The 24,904-nt window shown below is 33.0% G+C and overlaps 1 protein-coding gene across 8 annotated transcripts in view; it reads left to right on the forward strand.

The window, feature by feature from the left end:
- MALRD1 (MAM and LDL receptor class A domain containing 1) overlaps positions 1-24,904 on the forward strand; it is an 847,485-nt gene that overhangs the window by 440,662 nt on the left and 381,919 nt on the right. For all 8 annotated transcript variants that reach the window (XM_058532519.1, XM_058532517.1, XM_058532520.1 and 5 more), the window contains 3 exons: positions 3,199-3,355; positions 6,838-6,948; positions 10,654-10,867. In XM_058532519.1, coding sequence (XP_058388502.1) covers positions 3,199-3,355; positions 6,838-6,948; positions 10,654-10,867 — 482 coding nt within the window. The remainder of the gene's footprint in view (positions 1-3,198; positions 3,356-6,837; positions 6,949-10,653; positions 10,868-24,904) is intronic.

Below are 24,904 nucleotides of genomic sequence, written 5' to 3' on the forward strand. Positions count from 1 at the left end.
AAATGTTTTTTCCCATTCACTGGTTGGCCTTTTAGTCATCATATTGGTATCTATGATAAACAGAAATCCTTAATTTGATTACAGTCCCATTTTTCAATATTTCCCTTTGTGGGTAATAATTTTTATATATTGTTAAAAATTTTTTATGGCTCCCACATCAAGAAAACATTATCTTAGACAAGCTTTATTGTTTTACCTTCCACATTCCAGGTATAATCTACCTGGAATTTATTTATGTATTTATTTTTTGCTGAGGAAGTTTCACCCTGCGTTAACATCTGTCACCAATCTTTCTCTTTTTGTTTGAGGAAGATTTGACCTGAGCTAACATCCATTGCCAATCTTCCTCTATTTTGTTGGTGGGTCCCTGCTACATCATGGCCACTGATGAACGGCGTAGGCCTGCAACCCTGCACTGAACCTGGGCTGCCGAAGGGGAGTGCACTGAACTTAACCACGAGGCCGCAGGGCTGGCCCCAAAGAATTTATTATTTTTGAATGCTGTGAAATAGGAGTCAAGGCTCATTTTTTCCCCACATGGCTACTTAATTTATTCAGTCAATTTATTGAAAAGATTGTCCTTTCCCTCGCTACTCTGAAGAGCTAAATTTTTCATAAATCAGGTATCCAGATGTATATGGATCTGTTTCAAGATTATTTCTTTTGTTTCTCTGGCCCATTTGTCATCTTTACTCCAATACCACTCTACCTTGATTATTTTACCTTTATAATGCATCTTGATATCTGGTAGAGTAAGTTCTCAAACTTTGTTCTCCTTCACAATAAAATTGGCTATTCTTAGTCTTTTGGATTTCTCTATGAAACTTAGAATCAGTTTGTCAATTTCTGGGAAAAAATGTCTATTGAAATTTTGTTGGATCTTAATGAATCTGTAGACCAATTTGTGAAGAATTTATGTCTTTATAATAGTGAGTTTTAGAATTCATATACACAGTGGTATGCTGGAATCAGATTGCACTGGTTCATAAGAGCAAATTGGGCACATCTCTTCCCCACTGCCATTCCCATTGGGAGGCAGGGGCAAGGTTATGTAGAGATTTGAGGGCATATTAAATATTTTTATTATATCCTTAAGTCTATTGGGAAAACTTGAGCAGCTTTTAAGAAGTGGTTTTGGGGGCCGGCCCCGTGGCTTAGCGGTTAAGTGCGCGCGCTCCACTACTGGCTGCCCGGGTTCGGATCCCGGGCGCGCACAGATGCACCACTTGTCCAGCCATGCTGAGGCCGCGTCCCACATACAGCAACTAGAAGGATGTGCAGCTATGACATACAACTATCTACTGGGGCTTTGGGGGAAAAAAATAAAATAAATTAAAAATTAAAAAAAAAAAGAAGTGGTTTTGGGATGTAATATAATCCAATTTCCATTTTTTAGAAGTGATGGGTGAAAGAATAGATAGAATGAATCAACAGAACTGGGAAGACAACTTAGGAGGCTTATTATTCTAGGTAAGAAATGACAAGAGTTTGACTTAAGGCGGTGGCATTAAAATTGGAGAGGAATAGACAATTCAAGCTATATCTCAGAAGTAGAACTCAATTTAATGGAGGACATTTAGATACATTGAAATAATTCTGTGATAAATTATAATAAAATTACAAATAATCTTGACAGTTGCTTTAAGAAAAGATTTGCAAATTAGATAAATCATACACATATAAAAATGTGCATGTTCTTTTCTATTGACTATTCTCTCTGTTGACTCTGTATACCTGAATGTGTAGGTGGCCATATATTCATCTTTGTTCTTGGTAACTCTGGAATCCTGGGTTATTAAGCACACAAGGGACAAAGCTGGAAGTGCTTACTCATTGGGACACAATTCAGACAAATTAATATAATAATTCTGCCTCTTAAAACGATCTTAACTCATACCTACCTTCTGTGGTTTGCAGACACTAAACTCTGTTCCATTAGCAACAACTAATGACATAAACATAACTGCAGCTCACAACTACCATGTATTTAATATATAAGATGGGCTGAGTACTGTCTTAGAAGTTTCTCTTATTTTATTTCTAATTTCTATTAAGACATACATGTAACTATCCCGTTTTATAAACGGAGAAACTAATATGTTTAGAGAGGTTAAATAACCTACCTAATGTTGCCCACCTAGTAAATGATGAAGCCAGATGCCAAACCCTGTCATGTGTTTTGCTCACAGTCATATGCCCAGGGCCTTGGATGGCCACTGGCAGGACTGGAAAGATTGACTCAATAAGTATGTGGTGACGAATGAATACTTCTTTCTCTACATCTATCTGTTATTAATGATTCTTATTTTTTTCCTGAAAAAATTGATAAAACTTTCAAAATAAAAATGGTTTTAATAAGCAGCAAGTTTAAACTCTATATTATTTAGTATAGTATCCTATTTAGTGGTAAGAAATCTAATTAATCAAAGAAAGAGTTCCAGAATGCCCAAATTGTGAGGAATCGCTTCTTTATTTAATACTTCAAAAACCTGCGTGTTACTTAGCATGCCATTAATGTTTTATTATCTCTTGTTTGAATGATAATTAAGTGAGGGCATAAACTCTGTCCCTTATGCCAAGATTACATCGCTGTTTAGTTGTTTACATTATTATTTTTCATCTGTAATTTGAAGCTAGGAAAGAGAAGACACACTTTAAAAATTATCTACTAGCTTATTAAAATATGTTGGGTAAAGCTGACCTAAATCAATAGAGAGAGAATAAATTTGAACCTGAAAGCCTTTTCATAGAAGGCTCGTAGAAGTAAAACCTCAGGCCAGTTTTCCTTTCTGTTTTTCATGCTTTAATTATTTATGTATATTTTTTCTTCTTTTTATGCCTCTTCTAAAGGTATTCAGTGCTTCAAGGTCTCATTTTACCCACGTGAAAATAAACTCTGCAAAGCTGATGAGGGTATTAGCAATATCATTGCAAAAAAAAAAATCAACCAACTTATTACAGATTAGACCTGGTAATTTCAGCCTTTACCATAATTTGTATACATTGTACCAATTGATACATGGACTCAAAATCAAAATAGTAGAATTATTTCTGCTAAAGTTTATGAGTTTTATGCTATGAAATATTGTTATACTTTTAGGAAAAATTATAGAACAATAGAATATAGTCAATGGCAAACTGTTGTATTTTATGATTTTCTTCTTTTAAAATCTAATAAACACATTGCACTTTCCCCAGAAATACTACGGATGGCTGGTACCTGTATGCTGATAGCTCAAATGGACACTTTGGTGATATAGCTGACATCCTCACTCCTGTTATTTCACGCACAGGACCAAAATGTACCCTGGTGTTCTGGGCTCATATGAATGGTGCCACGGTTGGTTCTCTCCAGGTACTGCTTAGGCAATTATATTTTCTGAATTTGTTCTATAAAAATTCATACTGCATAATTTAGTATTAAAATATAGTCTGCTAATAAATGAAAATTAACAATTGTCAACACTTCACTAGTTTCAAAATGGTATGATTGAAAAAAAGCTTTAGCAGAATTGGACCTGAATGTCTAATAGCATTTTTCTTTTACTATTCAATTTGTAATTATTGTCTTTAGTCTGAGGTTACAGCTTCTGTGTCATACCATTTTATACTTGAAATGTTTCCTGTAGGTTTCAGTGTCAATGTTCTGAGAATAGCACAATCATATGAATTATACACACTTTGGTGATATTTGAATGTGCATACTTGTTCTCTTCGATGGAAGTGGCTCTACATTCTCCAGTAGTCTTTTTAAAATGATTTCTTTGTAAAAAAAAAAAAAAAAAATTAAACTGTTTCAAATTTACTGTTTGAACTGTTTTGAACTGTTGCAAGAATCTCACAGACAACTCTAATATACTCTTCACTCAGAGACCCTATCTTTTGCCCATTGTCTCAGTAGCATTTTTTCTAGGAAAAATTCAGTACAGGATGACATATTACACCCAATTGCTATTTCTTTATAGTGTCTTTCAAACTGGAATAATTCTTTAATCCTCCCTAGACTTTTATGACTTTTATATTTTAAAAGATTATAAGCAAATAATTTTGTAGAATATGCCTCAATTTGGATTTGTTCAATGTTAAGCTTTTTTTTTCTGTAATATCACCAATATTGTGTTCTTTTTATTGCATCCCATCAGTTAGTACATAATGTCTATCAGTCTCAGTACTTTTGCTCCCTTTGTTATCAATAAATATTTTGTGAAGAGATATTTTTAGAGTGTGTAAAATCCTGATCTCAACTCAATTTTATCCACTAGTTTTTGATTCCTTTAGTATTTTTGAGGGAATTAATTTTACTACGATGATTGCCTTGTGATTTTCTAACTTCATGATTCCGTCTACATGTGTAGATCAGTTTTCTACTGTAAAAAGCAAAACAAAACATTATCTCTCCATTTATTGATCCCATGTACTGATTTATATCAGTGTGGACTCATGGGTTCCTGTTGTATTCAATTTGGTGTCATGTATTACTATTATTATTGGTTGGTTCTTAAATTGTCTGGGATTTGGTCATAGGAATCTCTCTAAGCTGACTGCCGTGTCTCTTTGACAAACACATCAGGCTTCGAGCATTTCCTTCCTTTCTGGCCAAGATGTTCCACACCCATTTCCATCCCTGGAGTTGACTATTTCTCCAGTGGGTCCTGGTTTCTTTTAGAAGACCAAGTTATACGGGCAAAACAGAGAGAGATCTGGAATCTGAATGCAGATCCCTAGATACTGTTTCCCCACATTGGACATGCCTTATATAATACATAAGGTTTGTAAGTAATATGCACAGACACATCATTTACGCAGAAGAAGTCCACTCAGTTTTGAAGCATCTCCATTTATACTCAGTGTCATAGCTTATGTAACATTTTCTGGGAAGACATGTCTGAAAAATAAATCCCCAAATTCTGGAATTGTTTACCATGAGCAATTTTAGAACAGGGATATCTTGCTGAAAATAGCCATAGATAAGGACTCTCCTCCTGTCAAATATCATTAATTTGTTTACCAAGAAGTCCAGGTTTACCGTATTTGCAATGAGGTTACACTTGGGTCACCTGCTCTTTTTTTCCCATAAAGAGAGAGAAAGAGACTGGAGACCACCTGTTTAACCACTTCTTTCCCAGTAGCTTGATTGTATTTTAATATTAAGTGCCTTTCACCTCATTTTATTACCGTTTTATTCTAGGATTTTCCTGGCCATATTAAATATTAATTTTTCCAAATAAATTTTAGATAAATGCATCTTAATTCAAAAATGCTGTTAGTGTTTTTAATTGGAAATATGTTAAATTTATGATCAATTTTAAAAGAATTGACCTCTTTATTATAGGCGAGACTTCTTACCAACAATTTAACACTAAACTTGTTTGTATATATGTATGTGTGCCTGTTTAATACTCTAAAAGCATTCAAATAGTCTTATGGATTGAAGCTATAATTTATCGTTTATTTTACATCGACTTTTTAAAAATGGTTTTAGGCAAAGCAATCAATACAACTTACTGCAGGGTTTTCATCAGAAAAATGAGAATTGTTTACCTGGAACATTTTGTGATTGATTAATTATCTGAAATGTGCTTTCATTTTTTTCAGAATAAGATTTTGTATTAGTAGATTAAAAATTATAAAACAGTATTAAAATGTTATAAGTAATTATCAAATAATTGAAATGGTAATACACATGATTCTTATTTTTGTGAATAAAGTAACACTAAGTGTTGCATTAATATATCACATGAACACATTTTCCTTAGTGATTTGTATGTACAGTGGTATTCATACAAAGAAGGTCTATTTCCTATTCTTTTTAGTATCCTTAAGAAATGGTTTTTATTTCTTTTATAAATTATATTTTCTTGACTTCAATATGTTAATTTAACTTAATTTTATGGACCAAGGATTTGGTGATACTTTTGCTAGCCACATATTACTTTTTATATGACTCTAGAAACTCTAATTCTATCATAATAACCATTTGAATTTAATTTAAAAAAACAGATAATGAAACCGTTAAAAGTTACCTTTACTTTCAAAAGTCAAAACTTTCACAGACCCCTTACCTGAATCATTCTTTGGTTGTACAAATTGTCTTTGTAAAAAGTAATGTTGCAAAATAGTTAAATAAACCATCTAAGTCAGTTATTTTATAAAGTGGAGTTGTTCTGCTCTTGCCTATTCTCTTCAGTTCTTCTCTTGATGGCTCATTTTCTATCATTCTAAATGAAGAGCCGTGATAATCCGCCTGCTGAGACTAATCTGAGTTTTCCTTTAGAATGAGGATACAGTATTGGTGAGAATTTGTTGGTTTCAAGGCTGTTGGATAGGGAGCTGTTACTGGCGCAGCATGAGTAGGAGCCAACTCATGTCACCTGTGTGTGCTGTTAAAACTCAACGGGCTCCCATTGTAACATCACTGCCCCCAATGAACCCAAGAGGATGAGGAAGTTCATTCTCAAATGAGTGTTGTAGTAAGTAGTTCTGCGCTTTTCATTCAACCACATGAATATTACTTAATATATAAAATTCCAATTGTTAGTGCTGTCAGATTTTAAAAAGTGACTGTAGTTAGGAGTTCTTAATTAAATGGCGCCCAGATACCTTCAGACTTGACTGACAGATATTTATGCACGTCTTTATTACATAAAGCTTGTGAGGTACCCTGGGGACTCAGTGCTGCATAGGAAACAAAGACATCTAATGAAAAATGTCTCAGCTTCTCTCTCAGGGACTTCATGTTGATATTAAAATTAAAAGAAATCACTGGGAAAATTCTACATGTTTAAAATTTATCAAGACAAAATATTTCAGCACTTCTTACTTAATTTATCTCTGCAGGTACTCAGCAAGAAAGACAATATTACTTCTAAATTGTGGGCTCAAAGTGGACAGCAAGGCTCACGGTGGAAAAAAGTAGAAGTGTTTTTAGGCATTCATTCACTTGTACAGGTTTGTAATCCAAGTAGTTGGGTGATGAAGGAGTGTTGTTGATTGTTTTTCTTTAATCCTTATTTATTTCCTTCTCTCATAGTCTTATTTTCCTTCCATTTTCTTTCTGATGTGTCGTATGAATTCTTACCACTCCATATAGCATTTTCTATAAAATATTTATAATTTCAGAATGTCCTAATTTCTCCTGATTAGACAACCTTACTTCTAGGAACATTTAATTTTAATGACAACCATGCTCCACTCCAATCACTCCCTTATATGAAGAACACCTCCCTCTATTTTACAAGTATATTCTCAGAGACTGTAGAGTAATTACATTAATTTATTTCGAACCTGAATAAAAAGACAGACTTTTGAAAGCACATTATATTGTTGAAGCTTACTAGAGATAATAGACTGACTTAATTCAAAAATATTTTGAGGAGGCACAAAACAGTGGTGCTGTATTTGTCTTCATGTAGATTACAATAGTATTGGGAGAGTAAGACCTATACGTATCTAACAGTTAAAGAAAAGAACAAGTAGTACGTAAATTAAAGTGTTTAAACTGAAAATAGTTATGTGCCAAGATACTTGGTATGGATTTTATTTTTTATGGATTATCAAGAAAACAAGAGCTCCATGGATGTACATGTGTTTCTGTTCTGTTTTACTTTTTTGGTCAAGGGGGGTTTTCTTGGAATATGAGGCTCAGCTATTAAGATTTGTTAAGATTGGATAAGGAGGATGAGAATCTAGACCCATTTATGTTAGAGAAATTTTTTTTTTTTTTTAGTCTTAACTGCACAGGGCTTAATTCCATGAATTTAGAACCACTTATCTCTAGGTAGAAGATATAATATCTTTGCTAATTATTATGTTTCCAGTCTTCTGTGTATGCAGCAGAAGTAGCCAACTTTGCTGTTAATATTCAGTAACAATATCTGCAATCATGTGCTATGTCTGATAGATCAGCCCCTCTCAACTCCAGTGGAAGCATAGTCATAAACACAGTTGTATAAAGGCATGGATACAGCATTATCCCCAATTTCTTGGAATGATAAGTGTAATAAATCCTATATATTTTCAACCTCTCACTGGAATCCGGTTTTCTTATGAGTCATTTGTAGATAACTTAGGAAATGGATAAGAAATAAATTCAACTTGAAAAAGTAAATATTAGACAGCAGTTTAATGATCTCGCACAATATGAAATTTATTATTAAAATGATTCCACCTGTTCAACCTCTCGGATCTTTTAAGTCAAGCAAGAAGCATCCTCAGAGAACATATAGAAGGTTTTGCTGCTGCCAGACATATGCTTCCACCCTAGGCAATGAATTCGTAACTGGTTCTGGGCAAGTAGAATATTTGTATAGTAAAATCATGTTCAAAACAACATTAAAGGGGATTTAAACAAGAGGAATCAATTATTGATTTAGCCTTTCTGAAACAATTTTTCACATATTGAAGTTTGAAGAGAAATATACTCATGTTGTTTGAATCTTAAAACTAAATATTAATGACATTAATATTTTATGTTTTATGTGATTCATTCCTTCAGTAGAAACTTATTAAGCACCTATTATGTGCAAAGCATATTTCTATGCACTGGAGATAGAGCCATGAGCCAAGCATACTGTTGATGATGCTTCCATTTTTACAGTATCATTCCCTTTAGCCTCGGAAAGATGAGTGCCTCTAACCTTTGAGTAAAGGTATAAGATATTTTTAGAAATTATATGCTGAAGCAGCACTGGATAGTTTTCACTGTTTTATTTTGGAACCTAAATTTAAACAGCATATTTAATTATAATAATTTTTATAGCTAGAGCAATCACATACACAGCATGTGCTAGGTGCTAAGTACTATTCTATAAATTTGAAATATTTACTCCTTTAGTTTTCACAATAACTGTATGAGGCACATACTATCATTATCTCCATTTTATAGATTAGAATACAGAAAGACCTAGAAATTAGGTAACTTTCCCTAGTTTTTTACTACAAAATGGCAGAGATAGGCATTAAACACAAGCGGGTCATCTATGAGTCCATACTTTAACTGCTGTGATATATTGCTTCCCCAATTTTCCAAAATAATTGACCATGCTTTTATTCTACTGGAAAAAAATATATATCGTAATTGCTCTTTTAAAATAACTTTCATCACATTCAATATTAAAGTCTATGGAATCTCAACCAACATTGTTTGAAGCTTTGGGATATGTGAGAATTTGATCATTGGGATGTAGCAGGCGACTGAGATTGTGTCTATAGGATAGCAGATAAAAAAATTAGTAATGAAACACTCCCTGAGTTATCTGCTTTCTTATCTACAGAGCACTGCATCACATATGTAAATTTTTAGATGTATCCAGATGATAGAGTACCTTTTTCAATTTGTGTATCAATGTTTTTCTTGGGCTCAATTTTCCTTATAAAAAATGTTGTAATCCTTATTATTCTTTCTAGTTTCACCTCTTCTTAATCACTTCCAAGCTCTTACTCTATCTTACTAATTTACTTTCTTCTCTAGCATGTCTGCTATGAAGAGCAACAATTAATTCTTTTTATGTAAATTTGATATATAAATTTACATAGAAATTGTATTTTTTTTGACAATGTGAGAGGCATGATTTTCAATTATTCTATCCTCTCATCTTAAAAGGAAAACACCTCGGTTTTTACACAATAGTATAAAGCATAACATATCTTAAAGAAAAACTAATTCTTTCAAAAAGTAATTGTTTAGATTTGGTCAAAAGGTGTTTGGGAGTTTGAACAATAAATATTTTGTATAAAATCACTGAGGTAAATCTGTATTTCTTGTTAACTCATCTCTAATGGTTGTAAATTTACTTTAAAATATATGAACATTTCTTAGGTTAACACACAAATACGTATTTGGCCTGCAGAGAAATTTAATAGAAACAGTCTGAATTAGTTTCACTTAGAAATTTGAAACTAAACAATATATGACTTTTTATGTTCTATGAAACATTGTTCACTGTTATTCCAGGCATTGGAATAGCCATTGTTATTCCAAAATTACATATTGAAGTTGGAATTTCTGAAAACTTTAGTGACCCCTGTTATTATTTTTCATCACTTCTAATTCAAGTGGGATCTCACTGTCAAACAATGGCACACATGAGAATTTGTTCATTACATACATCAATAAAGACATTCAAAATCATTTCAATTCCAAAGACGTGGCCAATTTAAACAACTCATGGTATTGATGTCTGATACCTTTTCACTTTCAAATAGTTGGAGTGGACAAATCTGAGGAATGGAAAGAATTGGTTAAAATAAGGTAAAGAATGTCCTTGCATCATCTTTCTCTTCACACATTCTGCCGCCTGATTGGCCTCCTGCTTCCACGTGTGATGAAGCTCTAAGAAACGAGCAGGTCTTGTTTTGGGTCTGAGAGCTGCAGAGGTAGCAGTGATGGGTTAGTGACTCCTGCCAATTTTCTAGGCCACCTATCCTAAAAATCCAGACAAGATGCGGTGGTGTTGTCACTCCCACATTCTTAGGTTTGAGGATGGTACAGATCTTAGGTAACCCTCAAGCTTTCTGAGTCAGTTTTATGATGGAGGCATTTTATCAGATTCAGGTTGGTGTCCTATATTTCACGTGTGCCCCAAGTTTTGAATTCTTGATGGACAGCTCAGCTGAAATTAGCTTTTGTTTCTTTCTTTTTCTTTTTTCTTTTAGATAGTCTTCAGGGCAAAACGTGGTGTTAGTTACATGGGAGACGGAGCAGTGGATGATATTTCCTTTCAAGATTGTTCCCCCCTCCTTAGCCCAGACAGAAAGTGTACTGCTCAAGAATTCACGTGTGCTAACAAGCACTGCATTGCAAAGGACAAACTGTGTGATTTTGTGAACGACTGTGCTGATAATTCAGACGAGTCAACTTTCATTTGCGGTAAGTGGAAGTATTCTGTTTCCTAACTTTGTGCCATTATCTCCCACAACCTTGCTCTATGGGGTGTGTTAATTGCTGAAACATGCGGAGTATGTATAGCTCAGGAGCAGAGGCAAATAAGGAGATTTAACTATTTAAATCCATTCCTTTCTCCCTCTCAATACTTAATTTAGAATCATAATTCATTTAAAACTAGTTGATGGCTTTGTGTGTGTGTGTGTGAAGTAATTGCAGATAAATTGGAAAATAGATGTCTTCAAAGACAAACAGAATGGAAACAAATATTTTCCATAGGAAAGAAATTTTTGGAAAAAAGACAAGCAAAACATTCATCCAAGTCAATTCATGCAAGGTTGACAAACCTTTACGCTTTGACACATTTCAGAGAGTTGTTATTTCTTTGTGTAAATTATGAGATGTGATAAGCTATTAAAAAAAGCAAAAAATAAATACCCAGATAATGTATAAAATAGACAAAGTGATTTCCTAAAGGAGATACATGTCAGCTATGTAATATTGTTGCAGGAGATCAACTTATAATAAACAGCACCTATTAAAATACCCTTAGCTAAATGGGCCCTATGTTCTCACTTGGGTAAGTCTGTAAAACTGTGCAACACTGTCCAATTGTAACCTCATTTCATTGCAAATGAAGTGAATACAAATTGTCAAAATGAAGGTTGACAAATTATTCCACTATTACTAGTAATAATTTCTGAGCTAGAATATTACGATTGATCTTTTTTGCCTCTTGAAACCAAATGTGGAATATCAAGGACAACTTCAGTATAATAAGAGCTCACATTTATACAAAACTTTTAACTTTCAAAGCCCTTTTATCTACTAATCTCCACGTGATCTTTACAGAAGCCCCGAGGGGTATGTGGGACAGATATTATTAGTGTATTCCACAATGAGGCTAACAACAAGAGTGGCTAAGATTTAGTCCAAGTTCATAAAACTGGTACTGACAGAGCTGATCCTAGAACTCAAGTACTTTGACTTATGATTCACTGCTTCGCGCAAGCTACCATACTACCTCTGTGTAAAACTGAATCTTAAAAAAAAAAACATATAGATATAGAAACCTACTTATATCATATAATGATTTGTTCCTTCAATTGTGAATTATTTTTATAATGACCATTATTATCATATGTAAACCAAGCAAAAATATCTGTCTAATCTTGAATTCTGCATTAATTTTTATCTTCACTTCATGAATATTTTCTGCTGCATTTTTAGTTACTTTCTGCATCAGATGCTTTTACATTTCTTCGTTACCATTTTCTTTTGAACATCACACAAATCTTATGAGGTTAACAGTCAAACAGAGCAGATATTTTGCTTTTGAATTTTATTTGTAATGTTGCCAATGTATCTCCAATTCCAAAATAATGAAATTTTTCAGTATTTAAAGTATCAATTTATTTCTGGCTAAATTTTCCTTGAATTATTTGTATTTAGGTTTTAATGTTGTGAGTATTTCTAAGAATCCTCTATCTGTCTTTGGAAAAGGATGCTGATATACTCAGAGGGTCAGAAACGTAGTAAAACTTACGTCTTCATCATTCTTTTGTATGGAAAATAAAGGCAGAAGTAATAATAAGCCTTTAGAGGGAAAGTTGTTCCAGAAGGTGCATTTTGATGAAGTGATTGACAAATCACTTTAAGTTTTGAGTGGGCTTATTCTTATCAGTGAGACTGGAGCAAGAAGGCTGAATTAGTTCTAGATATTACAAGAGAAGAAGAAAACTTTTTCAGCTCCTTAGAACAAATAAACAAAAAGTTAGAATAAACCTTAAAAGAAACCCACATTTTGATATTGGTTCTCATTATATGAGCGTGATTACTTTTTATACAGCATTGCTTATTTTTATTATGTGTTATTCAAAATTCAACTGTATTCCCATGCTACTGGTCTTAAATGTTATATTTTAGTTATAGAATGGCTAGAATCTGCTATATGATTTATGAGTGGTATTATTATCCTGCATGTACTGTAAACTTTGATGCTGTAATTAGACCCAGAACAATAGGAAGAAAAAAATTGTTTAAATCACCATGGCAACTGATTTCAGAAGTTTGGCTGACAATCAGCTGAGATTTTAGGCTAAAGTTCTACCATCTTTGGGATTTTTTTTTTTTTTTTGAGAATTCTAAGTAAAGATACGTATCACAGCTCTAAGAAAATTTCTGAAATATCCTTAAGTAGAAATATGCCACCTAGGAATAGCAGAAAGGATGAAAAAATTCAACTCTTTTTAAAGGCATAGACTATTTCTAATGGAGGAGAAGAAAATAATCTTTTATAAAACAAAAGTACCCACTGCTTTAATTTTCTGTAGATCAATATAGACTCTGAAAGCACAATCTGGCAGAAAAATTAAAATGTTATTTTTTCTTTATAAAATAAATAACATGCCTAAAATATAGGACATAGTCAAAGAAGAAAGTGATTTGTGTATCTGAGAACTCTAAAATTCTGTTTGAACATATCTTTGCCATTGATATAGAGGCTCCTTTGGAAAACAACTGTATTTTTTGTTTGCCTATACATTCTAATTAGCATATTTATTGTTGATACACAATTAAGGTATCTCAGGCGTACTCAAAATAATTTAATTTTGCACTGTGATTAGTAGGGATGCAGGATATTTGATTAACATAATTATTAAGTAATTTGAACCTAATAGGCATATCTAAATCTGTATTTACCAACTGCAGCTATCTATTCTTTTCAAGCACAACAGAACATTTACCAAAGAAAAGAGAGATTATATTATTAAACATTAAGCAAATTTCAATAATTTTAAATAGATTAAAGTGACATAGATTATGTCTGTTGACTTAGGCTGGAAATCAATTATAAGTCAAAAGCTAGAAAATATTTGTTGGTTAGGAGAAAGATACTTTTAATAACAGATGACTCCCCACCAAAGAAAAATCATAGTAAAATTAGAAAATGTTTTAAATAATAATAAAAATAATGCATTAAAAAACTTATAGGAATTGGCAAAGCTAGTACTTAGAGAAACATTTATAGACTTAAATCCTTATATTAGAAACTAATTAGCTAATAGTGGAAATTAATGAAATAGAACACAAATGTAAGATAGAGAGGATTTGAAAAGACTGATAAAATTTTCAAAACCCTGTCAAGAATGATCAAGAGAAATAGAGAAGACAGACATATTAAATTGATTTAACACATATTTATTGAGCAATTACATGTCAAGCAGTGTTTGAGACACCTAGTATACATTAGTAAAAGAAACAAAGATCCTAGTCCTCATTCTCTTGAGTTAAACAGAAAATATTCTCCCTCTCTCTCTATGCTCACATACGACACACACACAGACACATATATATGAAGTTGCATAGTTTGTTAAAAGGTGATAAGTGCTATGAAAAAATATAGAATAAACTAAGGGAGATCATAAATAGAAGGAGGGCAAATGAAAATATTAAGAAGCAGAAGAATAGGCCTGGATGAAAGATGTTTAAGCAAATTCTTGAAGGCTGTCTGGGACTTAGCCTACACTTGTTACTTTCCATTTTATTTATTTTTTTTGTTATAGCCATCCTAGTGCATATGAAGTGGAATCTCATTGCGGTTTTGACTTGCCTTTCCCTAATGACTAATGATGTTCAGCATGTTTTCTTGTGCTTATTGGCTATTTGTGTTTCTTCTTGGGAGAAATGTCCATTGAAGTCCTTTGTCCATCTCTTTATAGGATTGTTTGGTTTTTTGTTGTTGAGTTGTAGGAGTTATTTATATATTCTGGATATTAAGCCCTTATCAAATATATGATATATCATTTGCAATTATTTTTTTCATTCTGTAGCTTGCCTTTTTAATTTTATTTATTTATTTTTTGTGTGTGTGAAGACGACTAGCCCTGAGCTAACATCCATTGCCAATCCTCCTCTTTATGCTGAGGAAGATTGGCCCTGGGCTACCATCTGTGCCCATCTTCCTCTACTTTATATGGGATGCCGCAACAGCATGGCTTGACAAGCGGTGCATAGGTGTGCGCCCAGGATCCGAACCTGTGAAACCCCGGGCCGCCGAAGCAGAGAGTGCGAACTTAACCGCTATGCCACCGGACCAGCCCCTTTAATTTTATTTTTAACAGACTTTGTTTTTAAAAGCAATTTTAGGTTCACAGCAGAACTGAGCTCCCATACACACACAGCCTCTCCACTATCAGTGTCCCCCACCAGAGTGATACATTGTTACCATCAATAAATCTACATTGAGACATCATTATTACCCACAATCGTAATTTTCATTAGGGTTCCCTCTTGGTGAGAGAATATTTCATAAACAGTAAACCACACTCTTATACTCAATTACTTAATAGCAGCATTACTAAAGTCATTACAAATATTTTTAAACGCATTTTTTTCTTACTGTATGAAATGTTCCTCAAAATAACATTTTTTATGTCATATCAATGTGCAATTTAACACTGCCGAAAAATTATCTAAACTCAGCTATTCAAATCTTGGTCCATGGACGAACAGTATTTTTAATCAGAATTGAACACCCACCCAAGACTTACAGAATCATAAACTGCATTTTCTCAAGATCCTCAAGTGATTAATATGTGCATTAAAATTTGAGAAGCATTCATCTAAACAATACAAAATTTTGAAAAAGTTTTCTGGTGAGAAGGGAGAGCTATTATTTTATTCTTTATTCTTTATTGACATATACAAATATATCAGAATTCTAAACTTTGGCAATAATTTGTGTTTTAAATTTTTAAAAAATCATTCTGTATGTATTTTTGTTATGGATTTAATTGATTCAGTTATACTCAAGTCAAGGTGTAATGGCTATGTACATATTTGATTGCCTGATATACTTATTGGAGATTTTAAGAAATCTTTTTAAATTTGAGTATCTATTATGTGCCAGGCTTTGTTCTAGTTACTGGGATAATGCAGTGAACCATACAGACCAATTTTCTGCTCTCATGGAGCTTCTGTTCGGATGGGGACACAAACATAAAACAATAAGTAAAATATCACAATATATTTCATAGTGATAAGATAGCGAAAGTGGGAAAGAAAATGCTTGGAGTAGTGGTAAGAGTATTAAACAGGGCTGTCAGAGAATTTCTCACTGAAAAATTGACGTCTGAATAAAGAATGAAAAACAATAATAGGACAAGCCAAGTGATATATAGTATATTTGAATGAATTAAAAAAAAAACTTAAAGAAATAGTTAAACAGCCAGCAATAGTTAAAACACAGTTCTTTCTATATTATCACCAGGTCAGTAACAATGTCCTTTGGTTTCTAGAAAAGCGTAACTATAATTTCTCTACACAGTTATCCTTCAGGACTTTTTTATTTCTTTTTTTGAGTTGACTTCTTTACATCCTGACTGCCCTCTCTCATTTGCTGTGGCAGAATTCTCTCATTTTTAAGTAAACAGGTGAATTTTGGGGGAGAGGGGCTACGGTTTGATGCTATGATATATATGTTACTTTCTAATCACAGTAAAATTATTATATGTATTACTCTCTACCATATCCAACTCAATGCTCCATCTGAAACATTTTAGCATATGAGAATTTGGGTTCAGTGGTGGCAAAAATGAATTTAAAAGTGTAGAGTAGAGTATCCCTGTGGGAGGGCCACCGTGCACTAGCATCCATCGTCCTGGTCACTGAAAACTACTGACCTAGACAAATTACTTCATTCTTAGTCAGAAATTATATAAAATCTAACGAAGCATTTTGTAGTTAACACTTGCATACATGACATTTCCTTTTCATTTATTTATTGTAATAAACATGGTAAGTTCCAATATAAGTGGTCCCAGAGCAAAAACAAAGAAAAACAGGGTATTACCTGAATAATTGCGGATCTCCTAGTCTAATAAAAGAGATAGGTACACAAACGTTCACATTACGAAGGAGAGTGAGAATAAGTGCGAAGTGCTTTTGGAGGGGTAAAGAGATATAATTTAGTCGTATCTAAATATTAATCCCAACATGGGCTTTCATAAAAGCAATACATCACCTTGAAAACCACTAGTGTGCTTTCAGAGACTTTATAAATCTTGGACTGTGAATAGCTTTTGTTTTCTTTGGGAGATTGTGTTAGAAAGTAGGTCAGGTATCACAACTTTAATAAACCAGGCTGCCTGTGAGGGGTCAGCTCTCCTAAGCTTCAGGAATTCATTATTGCAAGCTGTAGCTGAGTGACTGGAGCTCAGAAAGCTTTCATTGACTTTCCAAAATTATCAGCACTAGTCCTTGCTCCCACTAAGTGTTTTAAGTGATATGTGTTAGGATAATATTTCCCAAATTATGAAATCAGGTAGTTATCAGGGAAGAAAAAATTATGTGTGAAGACCTTCTCTGGATCAATTTGTGCATTGTGAATTTTCAAAAAGTTTATATTATAATTAGGATTTTTCCAAATTACCCCCAAAACCCTTTTTGTATGGAAAAAAATATACTCTTGAAGAAATTATTCCGTGAAACAGTTTAGAGAGTGTTGTTTATAGAGTTTATTGTTGTTACTTCATAGAATAAGGAAATGCAAAGGAAATCACTTTATCATAAATTCATAATGATGTCACCTAATAATAATTGATAAATGACATTAATTTTTTAACTTTGAATTTTGAAATGATAATAGATTCATAGGAAGTTACAAAGATAGTACAGAGAAATCCTGTGTACTCTTCATGCAGTTTCCCTCAGTGGTCACATCTTGTGTAACTATAGTATAATATCAAAATCAGAAAACTGACGTTGGTTCAATATGTGTGTATAGTTCTATGATATTTTATTACATGTGTAAATTAATGAAATCATTATCGCAATCAAGATATTCTATCTCCAAAAAGGTCTCCCTTGAGGACTCCTTTAGAGTTACACTTGCTCCCACCAGCCCTTACCTTAGGAAACCACTGCTTTGTTATCCATCTCTATAGTTTGTCATTTTGAGAAAATTATATAAATGGAACCGTGCAGAATGTGACCTTTTGAGACTTTTTTTCATGTAGCATCATCCCCTTGATATCCATCAAGATGTTATGCATATAAATCATTTGTTCCTTTTATTGCTGAGTCGTGTTCTCTGGTATGGATATAGCATACCATGGTACTATTTTCCAGAGTGGCTGTGCTCTTTTACAGTACCACCAACAATGTATGAGAGATCCAGTTTCTCTACATCCTCGTGAGCATTTGGTATTGTAAGTTTTTTATTTTTATTTTTGCTGTTCTTATAGGTGTGGAGTAATATCTCATCATGGCCTGAATTGGCATTTCCCTGATAGCTAGTGACGTTGAACATCTCATGTGTTTCTTTGCCATCTGTTTATTCTCTTTGGTGAAATGTTTCTTCATGTCTTTTGCCCATTTTTTAATTAGGTTTTTTTTAACCATTGAGTTTGAGAGTTCTTATAAATTATAGATATAAATCCTTTGACAGATATGTGAGTAGTAACTATTTTCTCCCAGACTTTACATTGTCTTTTCATTCTTTTAACAGGGAAAGAGCAAACATTTTTGCTTTTGATGAAGTCCAATTTATTGATCTTTCTTTTTAGAGATTATGCTTTTGATATCATGTCTAAAAACACTTCACCAAGTCCTAGGTCCCAGATTTTCTTTGATTTTTTTTCTTCTAAAAGTTGTATAGTATTATATTTTACATTTAAGTCTATGATCCATTTTGTTAATTTTTGTATAAGGTGTGAGGTTTAGGTCCAGATGTTTTTTTTTTTTTTTTGCCCGTAGCTATCCAGTTTCACCAACACCATTAACAAGACTGTCCTCCTTCATTTAACTGCTTTTGTACTTTTGTCAAAAGTTAGGTGGTTGTACTATCTGAAGCTATTTCTGTGTTGTGTATTCTCTTATACTGATCCAAGGGTCTGTTCCTCCACCACCAGCACACAGTCTTGAGAACTAAAGCTGCATAATAAATCTTGAAAAATAGAGTAGAGTATTCCTTCCAATTTACACTTCTTTTTCAAAATTGTTTTAGTTATTCCAGTTCCTTTGACTTTCCACATAAATTTTAGACAAATTATGTCCTAATTTATTAAAAATATTGATATAATTTTGATAAGAATTTCATTAAACATGTATAGCATCAATTTAGGAGAAGTAACATCTTTAATATATCAAGTCTTCCAATCCATGAGTGCAGTATATCTCTCTATTATTTAGATTTTCTTTGATTTCTTTCATTGGTGTTATGTAGACTTCAGCATACAAGTCCTATATATATTTTATAAGATTTACACCTGAGTATTTCATTGTTTTAAGCACTATAAATGGTACTATATTTAAATTTTTGGTTTCTATGTATTCATTGCTGGAATATATAAGTATAATTAGTTTGGTATGTTGATCTTGTGTCCTGGGACCTTGCTGACTCATTTATTAGTTCTCAGAGTTTAATAGTACATTCCTTAGATTTTCCATGTAGACAATCATGTCGTCTAAAAATTGAGACAGTTTCAAGTCTTCCTTTCTGATCTGTATACCTTAAAGATTTGGTAGAAATCTCCAGTGAGACCATCTGAACCTGGGGATTTCTTTTTCAGGAATTTTTAAATTGTGAGTTCAGTTTGCTTAATAGTTATAAGCTACTCACATTATTTTGTATTTGGTAAGTTTGTACTTTGCAAGGAGTAGATCTATTTTATTTAAGTTGTCAAATTTATGCATGTAGAGTTGTTTGTAGTATTTTCGTATCATCCGTTTGATATCCACAGGGTCTATGATATCCCCTGTTTTATTCCTGCTATAGGTAACTTGTGTCTTCTCTCTCTTCTCTTTAATATTAATTTTTATTGAAAATATCAATTAATTAAATAAAGAAGAAACATTGAGAAATAATAGTTGTAGCTACTAACCCTTTTATAAATATAATGTAAACAATTAGTAAAAATATGAGGTAAAGTTCAAGCAATTGAATTACAAAATCAAAGAATCATGGAGTTAGAGAGGATAAAAGAAGTTAGCCAAACTCTTTGAAACAGGGATCTAGCACTAAGATGTCTGTGAAAGATTCACTTTTACTCAATAACAACTAATCACAAAATTTTTATCTCTATCCTAGCACTTTTCATATCCTATTAAAATGTGAGACAACTCCACTAGGACATGTTTAGTGATGAATTAGCCCCAACATCTACTAAATTGCTATTGAATGAACTGATGAATGAATCTCCAACCAATAAAAGAATCATTTCTATAACTTCCCTGGCCTGGTAGATAGTCGAGGTGGGAAGGAAGAAGCACCTAACTCCTGCTTGAACACTTTCATGAGAGAAGACACTGTCTCACATAGAAAGCCTTTTCAGCTGTCAGGCATCCTTGATATAAAGATGTTCTTCCTAATATTGAATCAGTGTTTCCATAGTTGCATAGTTTGGGTTTTTGATGATAATATTTCTTAACACTTGTACGTCTTCATGATACACAAAACTTCAAGTATTAGAAACAGATACCATTGATTCTGCATATATTTTCGATTCCCCTCTCTCCTGTTTGTAGTCATGCTGTCAGTGTAAGTATTCTTGAATGCCCTAATATCATAGTTTTAGGCTCCTATTATCTAGCCTTCCTTTCATTGGATGGTTTCAAGTCTCAAATTTTCCCTTAAGCATGGGAATAAAATATTCAGAAAATACCATAATACTGTAATGATGATTAGACCATCACAATACTGTCTCCCTTTTTTTTTATTTGGCCTACCATAACACATTCATTTAGCCTTAGAATTTTAGCAGTTTAGTTCTTGTTCTTTTACTTAGTCTTTTGTTGACCATGTCTAAGAAGAATGAATAGGGAGTTGGTTTAATAAAGAATAAGTAAAGAAGGTTCCAGATGGTAGAAATTGCAAAAGTGGTAGCAAAGCCCGAGAGGAAAGAAGGATCATGGTGAGTTTGTGGGACAGAAAGCTTAGCATGTCTGAAGCATTTGGTTTGAGAGTGGACACTAGCTAGAAATGAGTCCAAAGAGGTAAGCAGGAGTACCTGGTAGTCCATAAGAAGAAATGTGTGCTTTAACTTGGAGTAACAGAGAGCCTTTTTAGGATTTTAAACAGAAGAGTAATATAACCAAATTTGGATTTTAGAAAAATCACTCTGAGTGTAGATGAGAGAATTTTGGGAATGGGGGATCAGTCAGCAGACTATTTCAGTATTCCCCTCAGGAGATAATGGTGTCAAGTGCATTCAGTGAAGACGGAAAGGAGTGAATAAATATTTGGAAGAAAAAATCTACGGATTCCATGGTTAATTGACTGTGGAGGATTTCTAGGTTGGACAAGTGATTAAGTGGCAGTTTCATTCATTCTTCTTAATTAACGAAGCAAGAGGATGAGGAGGTTTTAAAGGACATGATTTCACTTTACTTGTTGAGTTTGAGGTATCTATGGATCTTCCAAATGGAGATATGTTCAGTAGGTCTTAAGCTTGGGAAAGGCATTTTTGCAGGAGACATAGAATTGAGAACCATCAATGTATAATGGTAATCAAAACCATTAAGTGGATGATATCACAGAGGAAGGATATATACACTGGGAACAGAAGAAATATAGAATCAAACCTTGAATAACACCAATATTTAAGAGGAAGATGCTTACAAAGGAGACAGAAAGAGACTAACTAGAAGGAAAAGAAAAAAAATAAACAGATCTTGGTGTCATAGAAGACAAAGAAAATTATAATTCTAAAAGGAAGAAGTAGGCAACATTGTCAAATGTGCAAACATCAAATAAAATAAGTACTGAGAAATCTCTGTCAAATGTAATAACAAGAGTGTAATTGGTAATCAATATGTGTTGTTTTCAGAAAGTGATGGAAATATAGGTTTGGAAATTACTTTTCACATGTATTGGTGTTAATATCCCCCACCTACACTCACCTAGTACTGCACCTATCTCAACCATTTACATTTTAAACTGAAAGACAGGATTTGCCATTTAGTCATATTAAAATTTAATTATCATAGTTTCTACCAGTCATTGAGCCCATCCAAACTAATATAATCAGCATAAAAAGACAATCTACTTGCATGGTTACATACCCTCCAAATATCTGCCTTCAATTAAATATGTTTTAAAAAATCAAATGTGCTTTCTCTACCTATACAAAAGTGAAAATAAAATTATATATCTATACATTGCTTTTGAATTTCATTGGTCGATATAAAGATAACTAGTTTTTTTAAAGTAACATAAACTAGTATCTAACTTGAGTCAGTTTTTCTCTTATAATTTTAACAAAAGGAGATCTATTTATAATTTCTTTTATCCTCCCCAAAATTTCTTCCCTGAAGTAGGAGACAAGATTATATAAAATATGTCCAGAGGCTGTGTTTTGGCTCATACAGGAATAGCAAGGATGAACATTGACAGTTGAAGTGCAAGTATAGGGTAGGCACAGAGTCAAGAAGATCCTAGGAATTGGTGCAAGTTGATAAGTGTAGGTTTCTTGGTCTGTTGAGTTGTTGCTGTTATGATTGTTTTGTGTTCTGTTTATTAAAGAGTCATAGGACAAGGAAGTGAGGTGAGAAATAGTTCTGCTTTATTATAAAAGGTTACACTAATTATAATCTACTGTGAACTATAAATTGGAATATGAACAGTTCATGACCTCCAGGTATACTTCTGAGAAAAGGCTTCTACAAACCAACTAATAATATTGAATGAGGCAAAGGAAGGCCTCATACTCTATTGACAAAAACAGCTTTGAGATATTATCTAAATGGGGGCTAGTGAAGGAACAACAAAAATTAGGAACATCAGAGGGATATAATTTTTCTGAAATGTATTTATTACAGTAACCCAGATAAATTAAATATATGTCATGAATATTAAACATATAAAAAATTAAAGATTGTGTGAAATATGAGTAGATGGCAGTAAAAGAGAAAAGGAAGAAAAAATATTAAGCTGAAATTGAATAAGATAAGGAAGAATTATAAGAAAAACAATTATAATCTTAAATGAAAAATAGGCAGGAATGACATTATGGAAGAGTGAATTGTGGCCAAGGAGTACAAACCTGGAAATCTTTCTCAGGACAAAGAAGAACAAAGAAGAAATGTTCCATGAGATGAAAAGACTGAGAGGAAATAATAGATATGATGGAGGATGAAAATTAATACTATGCATAATTGGTGATGAATGAGACAATGGGACATATGTAATATAAATAATAGTCTATATATAAAAAATATCACTTTCATAAAATTAAAAGTATTTAAGCTACTTAAAATTGAGATAAATTAAAATTAAGAACTTGATCAGTAAATCATGATATAAAAAGAGTATTGTTAGTGAACATTTAATAAGTGTAGATATTGATGTAAATAGCTTAAAAACATGGACAGAGATTTATGATTCAATGAAAGAGTAGTCAATTCAACATTAATTTCCAAATCAAAATTATTGAACATTAAAAGGTGAAATCGAGAATAAAGATAAAGATATAAATTTGAAGCTTTCTACCTCAAATAAGATAAGCAAATATATAAAACAAAACTGTTAGTATTATAACAAGAAAAATTTGAAAATCCAATTGTTGAATCATATTTCAAAATACCTCTATCAGTTTTTGCTGATCAGATAAACAAAAATAAATAAATGCATTAATTAATTAATTAATTTTCAAAGGCATGATATTTGAAAAATATGATAAATAGCATTAGATTAATACCTATATATGGAACTCTGAACCTAAAAAATTAAAATATTTCTTTCAATTATATTTAGTACATTTACAAATTGTCACAATTTAGGAAACAATTAATTTAATACATTGCATATAGAAGTTATGTAGACCAGTAAAACTAAATATTAATTAAAAAGTTTACGCTAAAATGCCAAGGCAGTCAGATACATAATTTCATACTCTTTTAAATAAATACTGAATAAAAGAGAAATAAAGATGTATTTAATTTGCCACAATAAAAAAGTATATTTAAGTGACAATTAAAAAAATAAATATGAGGGGCCAGCCCCGTGGCTTAGTGGTTAAGTGCGTGTGCTCCGCTACTGGGGGCCCGAGTTTGGATCCCGGGCGTGCACCAACGCACCGCTTCTCCGGCCATGCTGAGGCCGCATCCCACATACAGCAACTAGAAGGATGTGCAACTACGACATACAACTATCTACTGGGGCTTTGGGGGAGAAAAAGGAGGAGGATTGGCAATATATGTTAGCTCAGAGCCGGTCTTCCTCAGCAAAAAGAGGAGGATTAGCATGGATGTTAGCTCAGGGCTGATCTTCCTCAAAAAAAAAAAAAAAAAGTCAAGGTGGGATTTCCTAGAGATAAAAAAGGAAGAAGAAATAAAAGGGATCGGCCTGTTTACTCATGCATTTCCTGTCTGGAACTCCATCACGCAGAGCCCGAAAGTGCTCCGTGGTCCCTATGCTATAAAAATAAGTAAATAAATGAATAAATAAATAAATATGAAAACTTTAATTATCATAACATATGAGATGAATGCATACTTTTGCCCTGAGGGGTGTGTATCTATATCTATCTCACAAATGCTTGTGTATGTGTGTTTGTGTGTATTTGTGTGTGTGTGTGTGTGTATTAGGAATGCTTATTATTGAAACAGGTTAATAATAAAAGAATCAGAAAACATAAGACATTAGAACATAAAATAATGTTGTGGGAGACTCATGCTTCCATCTGTGGCAGAAAAGCTGCTACTGGTCTTATCCTTTGTCAAAAACAACTATAGATTTGGATGTAATATATACAGCAAATCTTTTTAAGCATTACACAACAGGCAGCATAGAACTGTGATCCTTGGTAGGCAGGGATACAAAAAGTGAACTCCATGATTGCCCCAGGATTGCCACAGATTTCTGCATGAGGAAATTTTTCTACCACAGAGCAGAGGTAGAGCCCTAAAATAGGAGCAGGGTCACTAAGCCGAGAGAGAGATTAGAATTCCTGACTGCCGAAGTGGCTGAGTATCTGGGATAAGGGAACGGGGCAAAGTGGCTGCCCTAGGAGATTTTGTGGG

Source organism: Diceros bicornis, chromosome 36 (assembly GCF_020826845.1).
Source record: "Diceros bicornis minor isolate mBicDic1 chromosome 36, mDicBic1.mat.cur, whole genome shotgun sequence".
Lineage (NCBI taxonomy): Eukaryota > Metazoa > Chordata > Mammalia > Perissodactyla > Rhinocerotidae > Diceros > Diceros bicornis.